The following is a 19,339-nucleotide window of genomic DNA, read 5'->3' as shown; positions in this document are numbered from 1 at the left end:
AAAGTTAAAAAGAGAAAAATTATCCAACAGATGCTCTTGAGCTAAGAATATGAATATTTGTACTATATAAACAAATCTGAACACTTCCATTTATTCCTTTTTTTTTTTCTTTTTTGAGACAAAGTCTCACTCCAAGACCCCGGGTAGATTGCAGTGGCATCATCACAGCTCACTGGAACCTCAGACTCCTGGGCTCAAGGGGTCCTCCTGCCTCAGCCTCCCAAGTAGCTGGGACTACAGGCACGTGTCATTACACCCGGCTAATTTTTTCTATTTTTAGTAAAGACAGGGTCTCGTTCTTGCTCAGGCTAGTCTCAAACTCCTGACCTCAAGCGATCCTCCCACCTTAGCCTCCCAGAATGCTGGGATTACAGGCATGAGCCACAGCACCCAGCCTATTCCTATATTTTGAAAATGACTTTCAAACCTGACTGAGTGACATGACTTTGGAAGCAAAGCTCACATATTTGTGTTTACACATAAGTGATCATTCAGTGTCTTTGTAACAAAAAAGTCAACACTCAGAAAAATCCTTGCAACAACATACAGCTGACCCTTCATCAACATGGGTCCCAACTGCGTGGGTCCACTTACACATGGATGTTTTTCTGCCTCTGCCACCCCTGAGTCCACAAGACCAACCCCTCCCCTTCCTCTTCCTCCTCAGCCAACTCAACCTGAAGATGAAGAGGATACAGACCTTTATGATGATCCGCTTCATGAATAGTAAATATATTTTCTTCTCTTTATGATTTTCTTAATAACATTTTCTTTTCTTTAGCTTCTATTTTTGCATAATTATTGCTGATATCTGTATTTTAATTTTTCTATTTCCCCCTCATGGGGTAAAACAGGTCATTGAATGGAACCGAATCAATTTGACCATTTACTTTTTTGCTTGTGCTTCCTGGAGGTGTTCAATAACTATTTGCTGGATGGTTGATCAATAATATTTCCTTGAATTGTTCTGAGGGGAAACGTAGAGACAGTGTGGTGGGGTTCTTGGGTATGAGTAATCCATAAATAAGTCAGATTTTTTAAAGATGAGGAGCTTAATTTGATTGACACAGATTAGGAGCCAGGGACAGAGATTCTCTGGGTTTCCTTATTTCCAATGGCTTCGGCCTCCTCACTCCGTCCTCCTCCAGTGGTTCTCGCCATCCTCTTTCTACATTTTCAGTGTTGCATATTCAATAGATCCTGGGGCCTCCTTGGTGGGGACAGAAGGTGCCTCAGACAGTGCATTGGCATTTAGCTCGGCATAGCTCACTCCCTGGGGGTCTTCAGTCTTTGGGGAAAAGAGATGGATATGGATGAGCATTTAGAGCTGAGTGATTCAATATGGTAGCCGCTAGCCACATATGGTTATTTAAATCTACACTAACTAAAATTAAATTAAATTAAATATTCAGGTCCTGAGTTGCACCAGATGCATTTTGAATGCACAATAGCCATGTATGGCTGGAGGCTGCTGCCTTGGATAGCATAGACATAAAACATTTCCACTGTTGTAGGGAGTTCTGTTGGACAGCACCATTCTAAAAGGGCTATGCTTCGGGGAGCATGAAGGGTTTGACTATAGTATTAGTAAAACAATACAAACAATCAATTAAAATTAGTGCAAATGTATGATATTGAGAATAAAAACTACCATCTTACAACTACTAATTATGTAATGTTATATTCTTATAATATTATTATCAATGGTTTGTCAATCGATGCTATAAACTGAACATTTAAAATAGACCAGATCTTATGAACATACAGACAGACAGAAGGAATAAGTTCTAGTGTTCAACAGCACAGTACAGTGGCTATAGTTAACAACAGCATATTTTATACTTCAAAATAGCTAGAAGAGAAGACATGAAATGTTCCCAACACAAAGAAATGACATCCATCCTAGGTGATGGATCTTCTAAATACCTTGACTTGATCATTACATATTGTATCCATGTATCAAAATATCACATGTCCCTCATAAATATGAACAAATGCTAGGTATTAATAAAAAAATAAAAATAAAACAGACCAGATCAGAGAGTAGAATGGTGGCTGCCAGGGGCTTGGGGAAGGAGGAGATGGGCAAGTGTTGATGGGTACAAAGTTGCAGTTATGCAAAATAAATAAGTTCTGGGAGCTACTGTATAGCATAGATCTTGTGATGAACAATACTGTATTGTATACTTAACATTTCACTAAAAGGGTAGCTCTTATGTTGAGGTCTCAACACAAAAGAGGGAAAGAAAACTCCAGAGGGTAGGAGGAAGCTTTTGGAGATTATGGGTACGTTTATGGTATTGATAGTGACAATGGTCGATGGTTTCACTGGTGTATACTTATCTCCAACCACATCAAGTTGTGACATTAAATATGTACAGCTTTGTTGTGGAAAAGAAAAGAAAAAAAATAGACCAGATCAACCATTTGTTCATTGATGCTTTCATGCCAACCATCTGACATTTAGAATTTGCCAGAAACTCTGAAAAACCCTTTATGTTAGTGACATCACTGGGTTTGCACAAGCCTTTTTTGATTCCCATTAGCTACAAAACGAAATGAAAGGTCCAAATCACAAGGACTTTGTGATGTGTCTAAGACCACATGGTGATCAACAGTAGACATTGGGAGCTGAATTCAAAGCACATGTTTATAAACACAATGTTAATTGGCCTCCTGTCCATGGCGTGAGTTGGGAGCATCGACACAACCAGAGCATGGGCTAAACCAGGAGGCAGACAGGACCAGCCCATGGTGGTCAGTGGCTTCGTGGGGGATCCCCAAGGAGGAGAACTCACCAAGAGAGATGTCCTTTCCATCTTGGATAAATCTGCATGTGAATGAGAGAAAAAAGTCAGTTCTGAGTTTGCAGGAGTCATAACTTCGTCTTTCTGTCCCATGACTCTCTTAGCTTCCCTTATCACTTACCTGTAGCATCCTGCGTGGGAGATTCGGAATGGCTGGTTCTGAGAGAGAAAAACACAAGAAAGCATGGAATCTGAAGGTTTGGGGCTTTGGCGAGGAGAGGAAGGAGGTCACAGAATGGGCTGGAGTCGGGGGCTCTGGGTGGGGCTGGGCACGGCAGTCACAGATGTGCAGATTAGGTCTCTGAAGAATGGTGGAGAACTAAGGGGAGAATGAGCTATATCAAGTCTATCTACCTCTCAGAGGATTCTTCATGTGATGAACCTTCAGGTTCTTCCGGTGATGAACCTATAAAAAGAATACAGGGAGAAATTTACCTACTGGGAAAATCCTTCACTCTCCCTCTCTCCCTTTCCGTTCTCCAAACTCACCTTGCTGAGTGTACCTGTAGATGAAGACAACTGAGAAGAAGAGGAGAATGATGGAGATGCAGCTGACGATGGCAAAAAAGACGATTCTGGTGTCTGCTGGGGGAAGGGCAGGTCAGAGAATGAGCTTGGCTCCTGACACACACGGCAGGGAACAACCTGGAGGAGCCAGAGAGACAGCCTGGCTCCCAGACTTGGATCTGCAGCTTCAGAGCTGGAACTTCCTATTGCTGGGGGAATTTCACATCTGTCTCCCCATCTGTAAAGTGAGGCTAGCACTCGTAGCTACTTTATCAGATGGTAGGGAGCTTAAATGGGTCAGTACATCCAGAGAGGGCTAGAACACTGCCTTGTGCGTGGGAGATTCCCAATGAATGTTTTCATCCATAGCAATAATACCGAGCATTTATCGTGAGCCAGCCCCATGCTAGGTGCTTCATATATATTCTTTCTCACCACACGAGAGATAGTAAATAGTGCTGCTAAGAACATTCGTGTACAAGTTTTTGTCTGAACAACTGTTTTCATTTCTTTTGGGTGTATCCCTGGAAGTGGCTGCCTCATGGGTATTAGATTTCCATCTGGGGTGATGAGAAAGCTCTGGAACCAGATAACCATGAATGTTGCACAAGATTGTGAAAGTACTTAGTGCCACGGAATTGTACACTTTAAAATGGTGAATTTTATGTTATGTAAATGTTATATATATATATTTTATGTTATATAAATGTTATGTTATGTTTACCACAATAAAAAAAGAAATTCTACAAAGGTTTAACCACTTTTTCTAGGCTGGTTGTCTTCCTCTGGTCTGCTAAGCAGACTCCACACCATACATAGAACCTGTGCAAGCCTAATGAAGCCCCAGAAAGGTGCCTTTTGTGACTATGGTGTTTCTGAGTTTCCACACAGAGCCCCTGGGTTCCATCAGTTCACAGCCAGAGATGCCTGTGTTGATAGGAAGTCGGTTTCTAGATGGAAAAATGGTGGTTGAGTAGTGCCACCCTCTGGCCACCCTTTGTCTTATCGTGCTGGACAACAGAGGACATCATGATGGTTAATTTTTTGTGTCAGCTTGATTAGGCCATCGTGCCCAGGTGTTTAGCCAAACACCAGGTGAGGTGTTGCTGTGAAGGTATTTTCAGATGTGATTAACATGTCAGTCAATGGTCTTTGAGGAGAGCAGCTTCCTCGCCAACATGCAGGTGGGCCTCATCCAAGCAGTCGAAAGCTTTACAAGAAAAGATTGAGACCCCCAGGGGAGAAGGAAGGAATTCTGCCCCTAGACTGCCTTCGGACTCAAGCTGCAACGTGAACTCTTCCCCGGGTCTCCAGCCTGCCTGCTCACCCTGCTGATTTCGGACTCGCCAGCCCCGCCCCCCCGTCATGTGAGCCAATTCCTTAAAGTAAATCTCTCTGTGTATATACATGTATATATTGTTGGTTCTTCCTCTCTGGAAAACTCCAGCTAATACAGACCTGATCTCAGCTCCTCACTTCAGACACATTTCACTGGGCTCATTGATGCTGAGTAGTGAACGATGTGGGTGAGGAGTGGGGAGCCGGTGGGGTTCTCTGAAGAATATGCGATTTCCTGAGACTCCAGGGAGACAAGGGACCAGTTGAAAGGACTCAAGGAGGGTTCTGGATGAGAGCAGTGTTAGACCAGGGTAGAAAAGAATGACTAAAACTAAAAACCATCATTCTCAAGACGTAAAATTTCCACCAACAAAAGGGACTAGTTTTTCAGCAATATTTATAGGCAAGTCTACATCATAATATTTTAAACTCTTACAACAACCCTGCAAGATGGGTATCATTATTTCCATCTCACTGGTAAAGGACATACCTATGGGTGAGTCCTGGGATTACGGAATTGTACCCAAAGTTTATAGTGTTACAGACGAGGAAGCAACATATAGTTGAGGCTGGGCAGTAGATTCCGCAGAATTCCTCCTGTTTGTTGCTTTCCTTCATGCTTGAATAAAGAAACATGTGGTAAAACTTTAAGGAGTAGGAAGAAGAAAAATGATTGAAGACAAAAAGTTGAGTAGCTATAGAAACACCTCACCTAGCCCCTCCCTACCTTTGTGAGCTTTGGCTCTTAGGACTTTTCCCAGATACATGATGATCTGTGGTCATATTGCAGAGCCAGATCTGTGACCCTTTGCAATGTCTGGTCCTCTGCACCAACAAGGGGTCTCTGACCCAGACCCTTCCCCCACCTGGTCCCCTCACTAACTTTCTATCTGCATATATGTATATGGCATTATCTATCTACATACCTATCATCTATCTAACCTGTCCTCTATCTAATCTATACATCTTACCATCTCTCTCCATATATCTGTCTATCCACATACTTACTTGTCATCTATCTATCCTTTCTGTCTATCTCTCTATCTAAACCATCTACTTGAAACAAGGCTTTTTGTTAATTGATCAGCAAGGAGTAGCAAAAGGAGTGGAGAATTATTGATAAGACACGCCTGAGCTCTAGTACTGGGTCTCCCACTTACAGACTTCGTAAATATCCCCTTCCATTTCTGGAATAGGCTATTATTTGGTTAAATTTGGTTAAATAAAAGGAAGGGGCAGGGAGAAAATAATTCCTAACTTGAAGAGTTAGGCAAGGATGAAAAATACTGGCTTTAAAGCACCTGGTCTGGAAGCTGACGCACTGTGTAGGATAATGAGATTGTAGTTGGCATGATCATTGTCTCGCCCAATATTCCACCCACACCATCTCCCTCTGTAATAGATTCTATCAGTGTTCCTCAGCCCATGTTCTCCAGATCTTTTCACCACTTTTATGCATTCTAGATCATGGTTTCTTTTACTTTCCAAAGGGAACACTCACATCTCTTCATTGGGAAAGTGCCTGGGAGGATCCAAAATGCCTTGGAATTTGGGGGAAGTGCTTCACCAACGACTGCTGTCTGCGGGAATAAGACTGCCCTGGCTCCCTGGCCTCCTGCATTTGTGACTAGCACTTTTCTGCAGGATCGAGTAAAAGATACCATCTGAGGGACATGAGGCCCTTGTTTGGTCTCTTTTCCTCCGAGCCCTTCTTCCCCACTCCCCTACAATGTCACTTTCACCTGATACTACCTAAGAGCCTCCCAGGAGCCTCCAAAGCAGCAGTTCTATCAGTGCATCTCCGTGGACTTATGAAAACAGGGCGGGAGCAGCTGTTTCTGGATTCCCAGGACGCCTCAGTGGAAGCAGAAAAAAAACAAGCCTTGCCGCGTCCTTTCAAACCTTCCCTCTTCCAGCCTACAGTTTCTCTCACCCAGGAATTCACCAGAAATGAGAAGTAAGTTGTTGCAAAACTACCCTCTGCATATGGCCCCATAACCAGCTGAACTGAGTCCACCCTGAGATGTCCACATATCCTGGCAAAATTTTACATCACTGTTTACAAACTGCCAAAAATAGATGATAAAGTATTGCGCTATTGGACTCAGACCAATCCATGGGATACAGCTTGGCGTGGGACATAAATGAAGTCATGGGCACCAGAAAGGAAGCCAGGTCTTGTGTCAAGGTTAGGTGGTAAAATCCATCCCAGTCTCTACACCACAGTTAGGTAAAGGTCTCTTTCTGGTGGCTTTGAGGCATAAAAATACAGGCTAGGGACATCATGCCTGTGCTTAAAGATATTTTATTCTGTTTAGAATTGTGGTGACATACGTTTGAATTCAGAAAGTACATTTTAAAAACTATAATACCGGCCCTCTTCTGTGGCTCTTACTCTGTAAACCTATCTCGTCCTTCCTCAGTCAACTTCGTTTCACACTTGCCTCGCTTTTGGTGCGTCTGGTCATTCTTCGGCCAAGAGCACACCAAGAACCGAGAACAGAACAGGACAGACAACTACGGCTCAACATCAAAGCGGTTCCATGGTGACGTCTGAACCACGAGGCGGGCCCAATCCAGACACTAAAACAAAACCCCAGACCATAATCAGAGCCCTCTTGTTACAACAGGGGGGTTCGCTCGCCATTCTGTGGAAAATGTTATCTTGGTCTTACTCTGTAAACCTATCTTGTCCTTCCTCAATAAACTTCGTTTCACCCTTGCAGGAAAAAAAAAAAAAGAAATGTAATATCCACTTGGATGGCTACAATTTTAACAAAGGAAATGCGTTGACAAGGATGTGGAGATATTGGAACCCACATATATTTCTGGTAGGAATAGAACAGGATACAGCCACAATGGAAAACCATTTGACAATTCCCCCCCAAATTAAATATAAAGTTACCATATGTGCCAGCAATCCTACCCATGGGTATATACCCAAGAGAATTAAAAGCAGGGACTCAGACACTTGTGTACCAACATTCATAGCAGCACTACTCGCGTTAGCCAAAAGGTGTAGACAACTCAAATGCCCATGAACGGGTGAGCAGATAATCAAGATGTGGTATATCCATATAGTGGAATATTCTTCAGCCATGAAAAGAGATGAAGCACTGACACATGCTACAGTCTGGATGAATCTTGAAAACATTATGCTAAGTGAAAGAAGCTAGTCACAGAAGATCACATATTATTAATATATAAACCCACTTATACAAAATGTCCAGACTAGGCAAAAGAACAGACACAGGACGAATGTGAATGGTTGGCAGGGCCTAGTGGAATATTGGGGAATGGAGAGTGACTGCTTAATGGGTATGGAATCTCGTTTTGGGGTGATGAGAATGTTCTGGAATTGTATAGTGGTGATGGTTACACAACCTTGTGAATACACTAGATGCCACTGAATCATACACTTTACAAGGGTTAATTTATGGAATGTGAATTATATATCAATAAAAAAGAAAGAGTAGCCGGGCACGGTGGCGCACACTTGTAATCCCAGCTACTTGAGAGGCCGAGGCAGGAGGATTGCTTGAGCCCAGGAGTTCAAATCCAGCCTGGGCAACAGAGTGAAATCCTGGCTCTAAAAAACAAAAATTAAAAAGAAAAAAATTGATACAAGAGCTCAAAATAAAAAAGCTTCTCTTCTCTTTCACACCTCACTAGATCTCTCACCTCATTTCCTTTTTTTGTTTTTTTTTTTGTTTGTTTTTTTTTAAGACAGGCCTCACTCTCTCTCCCAGACTAGAGTGCAGTGGCACGATCACAGCTCACTGCAACCTCAAACTCCTGGGCTCAAGAGATCCTCCTGCCTCAGCCTCCCAAAGTGCTGAGGTTACAGTCTGAGCCACCGTGCCCGGCCTTATTACTGACACGTTCATGCTCCTCCACTCTATCAGATTTCATCTCTCTCTTGGAAAACATTCCTGGCATGAATTGTGTTCATAGTGCTGGCGTAGCAGTCATTTCCCAAGCCTACTAACATGGAATAAAAATGTTTCAAATAGCTATCTTGCAAGAACACGTTGGAGGATACCTTTTTAAAATCTGTTTATACCAGCCTAGCTCTAACAACAATGTTTAACAATTTTGGCCCTCAGGAGTAGATTGAAGGAAGACTATGAGTTGCTGAAAGGAAGGATGATTAAGCATCTAGAAGCCAATTGATATTGCAGTTGACCCTTGAGCAACACAGAATGAAGCTGCATAAGTCCACTTATACGCTGATTTTCTTCTGCTTCTGCCACCCCTGAGACAGCAAGACTAACCCCTCCTCTTCCTCCTCCTCCTCTTTCTCCTCTTCCTCTTCAGCCTACTCAACATGAAGAGTATGAAGACCTCTATGATGATCCATTTCCACCTAGTGAATAGCAAATACATTTTCTCTTCCTTATGATTTTCTTAATAACGTTTTCTTTTCTCTAGCTCACTTTGTTGTAAGAATACAGTATATAATATCATACATATAACATAGAAATATGGGTTAATTGGCTATTTATGTTATTGGTAAGACTTCCAGTCAATAGCAGGCCATTAGCAGTTAAGTTTTGGGGGAGTCAAAAGTTATACATAAATTTTCAGTGCCCCAACCCCGACATTGCTCAAGGGTCAACTGTATACATTTGGCCATTAAAATCTAGGTGAGCTCCTGTTTCAGCCTAATGCTACCCAAAGCTCTGATTTTTATGAGAACCTGTGAGGACAGAGTCTTAGTTGATTATTCATTGACAGGCAACATCAGAAGAAAAGAATTTAACATTCACCTGTTTTTGATCATTCATGTTCCCAAAGTACCTGCCCTGTATGTGTTCCAGTGCTACTGGAGTCCCCAAACCAGTCACACAAAAACTCACCCCCATCTCTCCCCAAATTCCACCTTCGTTTTCTCACTGTGTAACATGGCAGATGACATGTCTTCTGCTGTTTTACGCATCAGCATTTTCAGAACCTGAAAGTGCTTTAGAGGTCATCTCCCCACTGCCCCAGGAAGGCAGCAGTTCCCCCGATAACATTGAAAAGGGTTCTTACGTGCTTTAAGCAAAGACAATCCCCCATCCCACAAGGCAGATCTAATTGGGAAAAGCATCTCCTTTCTAATTATCTTACCTTTTCTTACTGAGGGACCTCCAAGTTCATCGTGTTTATCTAGAAAATAGGAGGCAAGAAAAGGATCACAGTGATTATATGGGAACCTTGAGAACATAAGTCCTCATATCCTACTTAGGGACCTCATGCCCTCTTTGGGAAGCAGAAAAGAGAATGTCTTTTCCATTTCCCTAGATGCTCCCTGGGTCCTCAGACAAGGGACAGGGTATCAGATTATTCTTGTTAATACATGCTGAGGCTGGGCGAGGTAACTCACGCCTGTAATCCTAGCACTCTGGGAGGCCAAGACGGGAGGATCGCTCAAGGTCAGGAGTTCAAGACCAGCCTGAGCAAGAGTGAGACCCTGTCTCTACTAAAAATAGAAATAAATTAGTTGGACAACTAAAAATATATATAGAAAAAATTAGCCGGGCATGGTGGCACGTGCCTATAGTCCCAGATACTTGAGAGGCTGAGGCAGGAGGATTGCTCGATCCCAGTAGTCTGAGATTGCTGTGAGCTAGGCTGATGCCACGGCACTCTAGCCTGGGCAATAGAGCGAGACTCTGTCTCAAAAAAAAAAAAAAAAAAAACTTGTTAAATTTGATGTTATTTTCAATAACAAAAATATTTATGATGACACCACTAATTCTGCCCCCCTTCAATTCTATTCCTTAACAGTCTTCCTTATGTTGACAAAGAAAACTGCAATTTGCCCAAATTCTAAATTCAAAACCCTAGGAACAATATATGTATTTCTGTTGTCGTTTTAACAGTACACCCAGTCCATCACCAAGATCAATAAGTTCTATCTTAAAGATATATCTCAAAATATATCTAAGAATCCATCCATATTTCTGTCTTCCCAGTGCCACCATCTAAACTGAAATGACTTCAATTCCCCAGCCCCTGGAGACCACCATTCTACTCTCTGCTTCTATGAGTTTGACGTTTTTAGATTCCACATTTAAGTGAGATCATATGGCATTTGCCTGTCTGTGTCTGGCTTATTTCATTTAGCATAATGTATGGGGAGATGTGGATCAAAAAGCACAGACCTTCAGTTACGAGATGAACAAGTCCAGGAGATCTAATGCACAGTGTGTGGGTGGCAATGAATGAGTTGATTAGTTTGTGATAATCATTACACGATGTACAGGCACAAGAAGTCATCACATTGTACACCTTGAATATATATATTCGATGTAATGGTACAGCTAGGAAAGAGGTGAAGAAATTGGGAAAGAGTAGATAATCTGCCAGAGAACACAGTTGAGAAATGGCAACTTATCACTGGGTTTTTAGGGCAAAAGTGTAGATATGACAATTCTTAAGACTGCAAGAGGCCGGGCGCGGTGGCTCACGCCTGTAATCCTAGCACTCTGGGAGGCCGAGGCGGGTGGATCGCTCGAGGTCAGGAGTTCGAGACCAGCCTGAGCAAGAGCGAGACCCCCGTCTCTACTAAAAATAGAAAGACATTATATGGACAACTAAAAATCTATATAGAAAAAATTAGCCGGGCATAGTGGCACATGCCTGTAGTCCCAGCTACTCGGGAGGCTGAGGCAGTAGGATCGCTTAAGCCGAGGAGTCTGAGGTTGCTGTGAGCTAAGCTGACGCCACGGCACTCACTCTAGCCTGGGCAACAAAGTGAGACTCTGTCTCAACCAAAAAAAAAAAAAGACTGCAAGAAAAAGTTATCGGGGATATAATATGAAATCAATATCACATTGTTGAAGTATCATTGATCATAAGCCTTAGAAAGAGGGTAATCAGAGGTGAAATATTATGAAATGCTCAGTTTCTCACCATGTCCCAAGCCCAGGCTTAGCCATTGTGTGGACATGTGGCTACTTCTACACAGACACTGAAGACTGTAAGGTTGCTCTAGGGATTTTCCATAACACAACCAGCCTGACCTGCTAGAAACAACAGTAGTCATCAAAAAGTATTGTTGAGTGGTTAATGAATGAACAGATGGATGGATGGACAGTTGGATGGATGGATGGACAGATGGATGGGTGGGAGGGAGGGCGGGTGGATGGGTGGATGGATGGATGGGTGATAGATGGGTGGATGGGTGGATAGATGGGTGGGTGGGTGGATGGATGGAAGGATGGATGGGTAGATGAAAGTGAATCAAAATTATTTCTTATTCCCCTCCTTGTGATCTCAAGTCACTTATATCACAACCCTCTCACATGCATCTTCCCTCCACTGTCTTCATTATTTTCTTTTTATGTTCCCAGCCACCTGCACCACTCCCACTTCACTTTCTCTTGGCCCCATATTCCATTATTTGTCTTCCCTGCATCCTTCACAGAGTTCTGGTCACTCTTCCTAGCTCTTCTGCTCTGACATAAAAAGGAAGTAATTTTGCATTTCTGTTTGAACAGTAACTGTGAAGCCAATTGTCTTTGTGACATCAGGGAGGTCCCCTAACCTCCCTAAGCAAAAAGGAGTTAGTAACACAACCATCCTCACAGGAAGTAGAGGTCGAATGAGTTAATGGGATAAGTTACTTATAACAGAGACTGGAACAAAGAAAATGCCATATACATGTCAAAGGTCAGTGTTGTCACCCTGTCCTCACCTGTCACCCAGATCTCCAGGCTGTCACTGGGGCAGGAGCCTAAGTGTGATGAGTTACACGGGTAGTATACACAGCTGTAGTTCCCACTGTCATTGTTTGTCACATTCCAGGGCATGAAATCAGTTTGGTTTTCTCTTACTTCCTTAACTTGTGATAGCTCTGGGACCCCGTTTTTCAGCAGGGCAATTATGATACATTCAGTTCCATTGTATGGGATCAGACATCGGAGTGTCCTGTGACCAGGAGTTGTCCCGGGGTCTGTGTTGAGTGAGAGGGAAGGTTTCGGCAGTGATCCTAAAGAGGACAAGGCAGTGGAGGTAAAGGGAAGGGCCAGAGCTTCCCATTCCCACTGCATCTCACCTGCCTCTCTATTAACCATGTCTTTTGCTTCCTGTAAATGATGCTCTGGCTCCTTGGGGCCTTGCTGACCCCTCCAGGGTTAGTTAATTTGTAGAACTAGTAAACAACTTGCCCTCAAGTATGCTTTTCAAATGCAAACCGAACCAACCCAGAGCCCTCACTCCCAGTCACCTCCTTTATTGGGCTGTCACACTCAAGGCCACCATTTTCCTGTCTGAGTCACCCCAGGACCAAGTACGAGACAAACTGAGACAGCCTCTGTGCCCTAGAGCCAGTCCTAAGCCTGTTACTTCCCGCAAAAATGCAATATAAGCTCTTGCCCACAGTTTTTCCCTCTCCCTCTGCCTCCCCATGTGGCCCTCATAGCTGGCATGCCCTCCCCTCGTGAACTATGAACGGCTGAGTGGCACTCACCTCTGGATCTGTCTGGACACACCATACCTCAGTTTTTCTATTAATTGACTATATTCTAAATCTGCAGTCCCCAACCCCTGGGCCATGGACCAGTACTGGTCTTTGGCCTGTTAGGAACCGGGCCACACAGCAAGAGCTGAGCAGAGGGCAAGCAAGCCAGCAAAGCTTCATCTGCATTTACAGCTGCTCCCCACCACCTGAGCTCCGCCTCCTGTCAGATCAGCAGCTGCATTAGATTCTCATAGGAATTCAAACCCTACTGTAAACTGCGCATGCGAGAGATCCAGGTTGCACGCTCCTTATGAGAATCTAACGCCTGATGATCTGAGATGGAGCCCAGTCAGTGATGCTAGTGCTGGGGAGCGGCTGCAAATGTAATAAACGTAATGCACTTGAATCATCCCTAAACCATCCTCCCACGCCCAGTCTATGAAAAAATGGCCTTCCACAAAACTGGTCCCTGGTGCCAAAAAGCTTGGGAATAGCTGTTCTAAAACGCTCTCCCATATCCACAACACTGGGGCCCACTCAGAACCCCAGAAGGGCATCTTGCCCCACGCTCAGTTTCCCCACATTCAAGGTGTTGCGTCTACCTTTCTGTCTCCCGGGTAGCTTCTTCTACCCCTGCCAGTTCCCACCACAGGAAAAGGAATATGTGCATCAAAGAGCGAAGCCGAGGCTGTCCTCACCTGTGATGACCAGCTGCACATGTTCGCTGTTCTCTGACCATTCGTGGGAGGCTCTGGTCTTGTAGGTACAGAAATACCTCCCAGCATCCTCAGGCCACAGGCGGGTGAGGGGGAACTCAGCTTTCTGGTCTGCTGAGCTCTGCTCCTGCCCGTACCCAAGGTCGTCCACCTTGTGCAGCTTGAACGTTGCATTCCGGAAAGGAGCCTGGCACGTCAGGGTCACGCTGCTGTTGCATCCAACCACCAAGCTGGGCCAGGCGCTGAGGGAGGGCTTGGGAAGTCTCTCTGGAAAGAATTCAGAGATAATGTGCGTCTTTGTCTTGATGACCGTGAAGCCCCTGCTAGAATTCAGAGGATTAAAGGAAAAGGTCATGACACATGAGATGCAGCAATAAACAGAGTGTACGTGGGAGAACTCACCATTCTTCTCATCTTCATGGCCCAGACTCAGCCCTGGAAGAGAAACCTCAGTGAGAGATAAATCGTGTGCTTGTCTTTGAGTGCAAATCAGGCCGAGAAAGCATGGCTAATTTGTTAAAGACCTATCACATTCCTTGCAGGCTTTTCCCCAGGCTTACCTTTTACCTTTTACTTTTGTCCCAGTGTTTGTCGTTCAGAAGTTATGAGTATGTGGAAAATTCCAGTAATCTTTTCTGATTTTTTGAATCGCTTTTATGATAATTCCCTCTTTCACTGCCTATAAATCATTTAACATTGACTTAGGTTTTCCTCTCACATTTTCCATGATTGCAGTTTTTACCTTTACCACTTGATTAATGCCAACGTTATTTTACAGTGGAGTGTGGGTGGTCTCCTTCATTCCAACAGAGCATTTGCTCCCCCTTCAAGATATTTTCTGGTTCCAAACGCTGTCCTCACTTGTGGCTTTGATCTGTGCCTATGTGAGCCCCTCCCTCTTTTGTGCTCTGCTCTTGGAATTGCCCTCTGGGAAGGGAACTATAAACCTGTGGGGAAATTGGGACCTCAGTCACAAGGTTTGTTTCTGGGTGAAGCTAGACTTTCTCTAGAGACATAAGAGTGTCTCAGGACATCTGTCCCTTGTTTTCTAGCATCACCAAAGTTGCCAGCACCCACCCCCCAGGCGGGGCCAGGGGCCACCATGGGGGGCGTGCGATCAGCCCGAGGTTATCTAATGTCCCTTGCTTTGACTCAGGTGTTGACACGGCACGTGAACCCCCAAGCTTCACTGACAAGGAATGAGGTAGGGGTTTGACAGTGGGCTGAGGCTGCATTAGCAGCAGGATTGACTGGGATTGATAGGGGGGACATCAGCTTCTGAGTGGCCAGGGGTCCCAGGCGTCAGGGTCCTGCTTTTAGAGTCAGTCATCTCATTGCTGCTGTCAGCCAAGCTTCTGTTCAGACAGTGATTCCTGTATTCTTAATAAGGGATCACAGTTGACTTAGCCAAAGAGAACTGGCTACAATGGAAAAGTCTGTCTTCAGGGGAAGAGACTCATTGGCACATAGCATAGCTTGAAAAAGCAAAGAGTGAAGATAGGCGTGTGGTTAGTTCTTTGGGGTATTAGGAAAATTCTGATAGGGAGGAATGGCAACATCAGGAACCACACTTCTCAGGAAACAATTACAACACAAAAATTACCAGTGAGCATGTATCTACCATTAGCAAGCTCTCTATATACATCAACTACTTACCATAATTAATGAGCTTGCATACATCCACCATCTACATACAAGTACTATTTACCAGGTATTTACCATTTAGCAGTTTCTTCACATACATCAACCATTTACACACCAGTATTACTCAGCAGGTCCTGTACACATAACTATCATTTACCATACAGCTGCTATGATTCATGCATTTGCCACTTACCATGCACTGGACATTTAGTACAGTCTTTGCATACATGTTTACAGGCATCAAATGGAGAGCTACACAATGTGCATGCTAGTTAGGTGCTACTACCTTCAACCAAGATTGGGAGGAACCGGCGACATTAGAAACCATAGTTCCCTAGAAAAAGATGATAATAAAAACTACCAATCGTTGGGTATCTACAATTTAACAGATCCTTTAAATACATCATCTGGGGAGCTTAAAACTGTTAGGTAGAATATTATTCAGCCATAGAAAGAAATGCAATTCTGACACATGTTACAATGTGGATGAACCTCAAAGACATTATACTCAGTGAAAGGAGCCAGGCACAAAAGGTCACGCATTTATGATTCCATTTGTAAGACATATCCAGAGTGACAGAAAACAGATCAGTGGTCATCAGGAACTGGAGGGAGGAAGGAGAGGAGAGTGGCTGCCTAATGGGTACAGTGTTTCCTTTAGGGGTGATGAAAGTGTCGAGGAACCAGACAGAGGTGTTGGCTGCACAACATTGCAAATACGCTAAATGTCACTGAGCTGTACACTTCTAAATGGCTAACTTTGTTATGTGAATTTTCCCTCAGTAACTGTTTAAAAATTTATATATGTTTACCCTGCTAATCAAGACTTATATGAGCTTAAATATCAAAAGTTCACTTGAAGTAAGTTGGAGCCAAAGAAGGATCAATTGTATTAGCTCACGTAAGCAAACTCAGTAAGTGGAGTGGTAGACTGGCCTCCAGAACAGCCTATTCCAGGGACTTAATGCTGTCAGGCCCTTTTCTCTTCATTTTCACGTCTAGCTCTTCATGAACATTGGCTGGATAGGACCAAGAGCCTGGAAGCAAGGCTGCAGGAAGCTACAGTCTTGCATCTTTGAAAGGTCACACTTACAGAGGAAAGAAGTTTGCACCTTGATGCCAGTCTAAGAAACTTCTCAACAGAACTGTACTGACTCATCTTGCACCATAGATCCATTCCTGGAGCAACGATTATGGACGGCCCAAAGAGTGATTAGGGGGTGATAGGAGTTGATTTGTGTGTCCCTGAAAAGATAGGTTCAAGTTCTAACTCCTGTGCATGTGACCTCATGTGGAAATAGTATTATCTGGTCTTTGCAGATGGAACCAGCTAAGCTAAGCTGAGGTCGTACCTGAGTAGGCTGACCTCTAATCCAATGCAAGCAGTGTCCTTACAAGAAGAGGAGAAGAGACACAGAGACAGAGACACAGAGGGAAGACAGCCACATGTAGACAGAGGCAGAGATTGGAGAGATGTCTCTGCAAGGTAAAGAACGCCAAAGAGCACCAGTTATCACTGGAAGCTGGAAGAGAGGCTGGGAACAGCCCGCAGAGCCCCCAGAAGGAATCAACACTGACACCTCGATTTCAGACTTCTGGTCTTCACAACTGTCAGAGAATACATTTCTGTTGTTTGTGATGTTTTGGCGTGGCAGCCACAGGAAATGAATACAAGGTGGATGAGGTCAGCGTCTTGGTTGATCAGTTTACTTGTCCTGTGGCTGGAGATTTGGGCATGGACGTCAACAGCCACCTCTAAGGCACAAGTGTGTGCAGGGGCGGAGAGTCACCCCTAGAAAAGGAGGAAGAAACTGCGGCAGATGAAGCATGCTGACGTCCACCACACTGCCCACCGCACCAAGGAGGAACAGGGGGCTCAGTGAGGTGGAGCTGCTCATGCAAAGTCTACAGCTCCTATGTGGTGGGGCCAAGATCGTCTGATTACACTGGGTTCACATTGAGGATGGTTAAAGTCAGCCTAAGGATAGGCCTGGTCAGAAAATTTCTTCTTATTCACAACTTTGCACCTTGTAGATCTTTAAACCCAGCCCTTCCCTATTCCAATGGAACATTCATGGTTTTTAGAGGATACGGACTCCGAGATCCCATCAGAGCTCTGCGTTTCCCAGCTGAGTACACAGAGGGCAGCACCACATGTCTCTGCACGTCCAGTGCCCCATCTCTTGTGTGGGGGCACCAGAGCCAACGCATGTGACGCCCCCAGCCCACAGACTCTCACCCAGTACATGCAGTCAGTACACGCAAGTCATTATTTCTGCTTCTGTTTCCCAGCTTAACTTCCACTCCCCCGTGAATTGTCCTCACCAACCAAACCCCTTTGTTCCGGTCCTGGAGACTCACCAAGGCAAAGCAGGGCTAGGAATTCTGTGATCATAGCGTCCCCTTCTTCCTGAACCAAGGTCCCGTCTTCAGTCTTACAGTCCAAAGGAGGAGCAGGCCTGGGGCAAACACAGCCCTCTCCCTGCCCACTGTGTCCCAGGGTGTGCAGGTAGAGGTCCTGCTCTGAGCCTCTGGTCCTCCGCACCCCCAGGTGCACCGTTTCCTTCCTGCAACCAACTCAGGAAACAAGAAGCAGTCAATGACCACATCTTCCCCATAAATCCTGCGTGTGTGGCTCCGCCCACGCTGAGGTCTGTCTTACCTCATCGGACGTCTTGCCCAAGATACTTTTTTAAAAATAATTTTTATTTTAAAATTGCTGTGGCTTCACAAAACAATAGCAGAGTTCCGGCATACCGGTACGTCAGCCAGCTTCCTCCAGTAGTAATCTTAAAACCACAGTATATCATCAAAACCCAAAGAATTGGTATTGACACCATGCAATTAACAAGATTACAGATGTTGCTCAGATATCATCGGCTTATGCATAACCTGTTTGTCTTTTTTTCTCTTTTCTTGGCTTGTCTATGGATGTAATTCTCTGGCATCTTATCACCTGCATATCTTCATAGAACCACCACCACAATCGAGGCAGAGACTGTCCTACCACCACATGGGAACTTCCTCATGCCACCTCTTTGTAATCCCTCTCTAATCTGCTCTACATCTCTGCAACGTTGTTGCTTCGAGAATTTTACATAAATGGAGTCATACGTTAACTCATCCTTGGAGCTTGGCTGTTCTCCCTCTGCACAATGCCTGTGAGATTCTCCCAAGTTATTGTGTGTTAAGTTAACAAAAATGAAAAACAATATGATAGCTATCGTCAGCACCTTGATTGTGGTGATAGCATCATCGGTGTCTGCATATGTTCAAACATATCCAATGTATACATTAAATACATGTAATTTTTATACCAATTATACCTCAATAACCTTCAAAAAAAGAATCTCTGGAATTCTCCTTGTCTGATCCTTGCCTCCTATTTTCCCTGTTTTTCTGTCCTCAATGCCCCTGACTGTGCCCTTTGGCAGGATTCAGTCCCTAGCAATGTGTAATAAACCATTTAAAAGAAAATGCAAGTAATAAAAAAGTTGTGCATATCAACAATTATTCCTTTTTTGCTGCTAAAGAGTGTTTCATTGCATGGATGTGCCGCCATTTGCTTGTCCGTCCACCCCTGGACGACATTTGGGTTGTTTCCAGCCTGGGGCTGTTACAAGTGAAGCTGCAATGAACACTCGTGTGCAGACATGTGTGTGAACATACGCTTTCATTGCTCTGGGATAAATTCCCCAGAGTGTGATTGTGTGGTTAAGCATGAGTTTAACTTTTAAAGAAATGAAGAAACTGCGTCCCAGAAGGGGTCTGCCCCAAACGTGTTAGTCTCTTACATAAACCAGCAGATTCCTAACACCACACCATGGTTGCAGCTGAGGTCAGTTACCATTGGGGATAAATGACATTTCAAAGTGACT

At 44.2% G+C, this 19,339-nt stretch overlaps 2 protein-coding genes across 2 annotated transcripts in view; both read right to left on the bottom strand.

Moving 5' to 3' along the window:
- The window catches only part of LOC138374230 (NACHT, LRR and PYD domains-containing protein 7-like), a 672,516-nt gene that overhangs the window by 171,412 nt on the left and 481,765 nt on the right, over positions 1-19,339 (bottom strand).
- Positions 1,169-17,856, bottom strand: LOC138374912 (V-set and transmembrane domain-containing protein 1-like). The gene is made up of 8 exons (XM_069458118.1): positions 17,823-17,856; positions 14,220-14,252; positions 13,800-14,084; positions 9,765-9,803; positions 3,162-3,189; positions 2,929-2,966; positions 2,799-2,860; positions 1,169-1,288 (listed from the first exon to the last, which is right to left on the bottom strand). The coding sequence occupies exons 1-8, from the start codon at positions 17,854-17,856 to the stop codon at positions 1,169-1,171; spliced, it is 639 nt and encodes a 212-aa protein (XP_069314219.1).

The sequence above is a fragment of the Eulemur rufifrons genome, chromosome 24, assembly GCF_041146395.1.
Source record: "Eulemur rufifrons isolate Redbay chromosome 24, OSU_ERuf_1, whole genome shotgun sequence".
In the NCBI taxonomy this organism is placed as follows: Eukaryota; Metazoa; Chordata; class Mammalia; order Primates; family Lemuridae; genus Eulemur; species Eulemur rufifrons.
This window is presented reverse-complemented; position numbering and strand designations above follow the sequence as displayed.

Bases quoted from the DNA above. Each gene is read 5' to 3' on its own strand.
- LOC138374912 (XM_069458118.1), bottom strand. From the start codon at position 17,856: ATGATCACAGAATTCCTAGCCCTGCTTTGCCTTG. The intron at 9,804-13,799 runs GTGAGGACAGCC...CCTATTTTCTAG, and splicing joins TGTGCAGCTGGTCATCACAG to ATAAACACGATGAACTTGGA. The intron at 3,190-9,764 runs GTAAGATAATTA...AAGAACCTGAAG, and splicing joins AGGTCCCTCAGTAAGAAAAG to GTTCATCACATGAAGAATCC.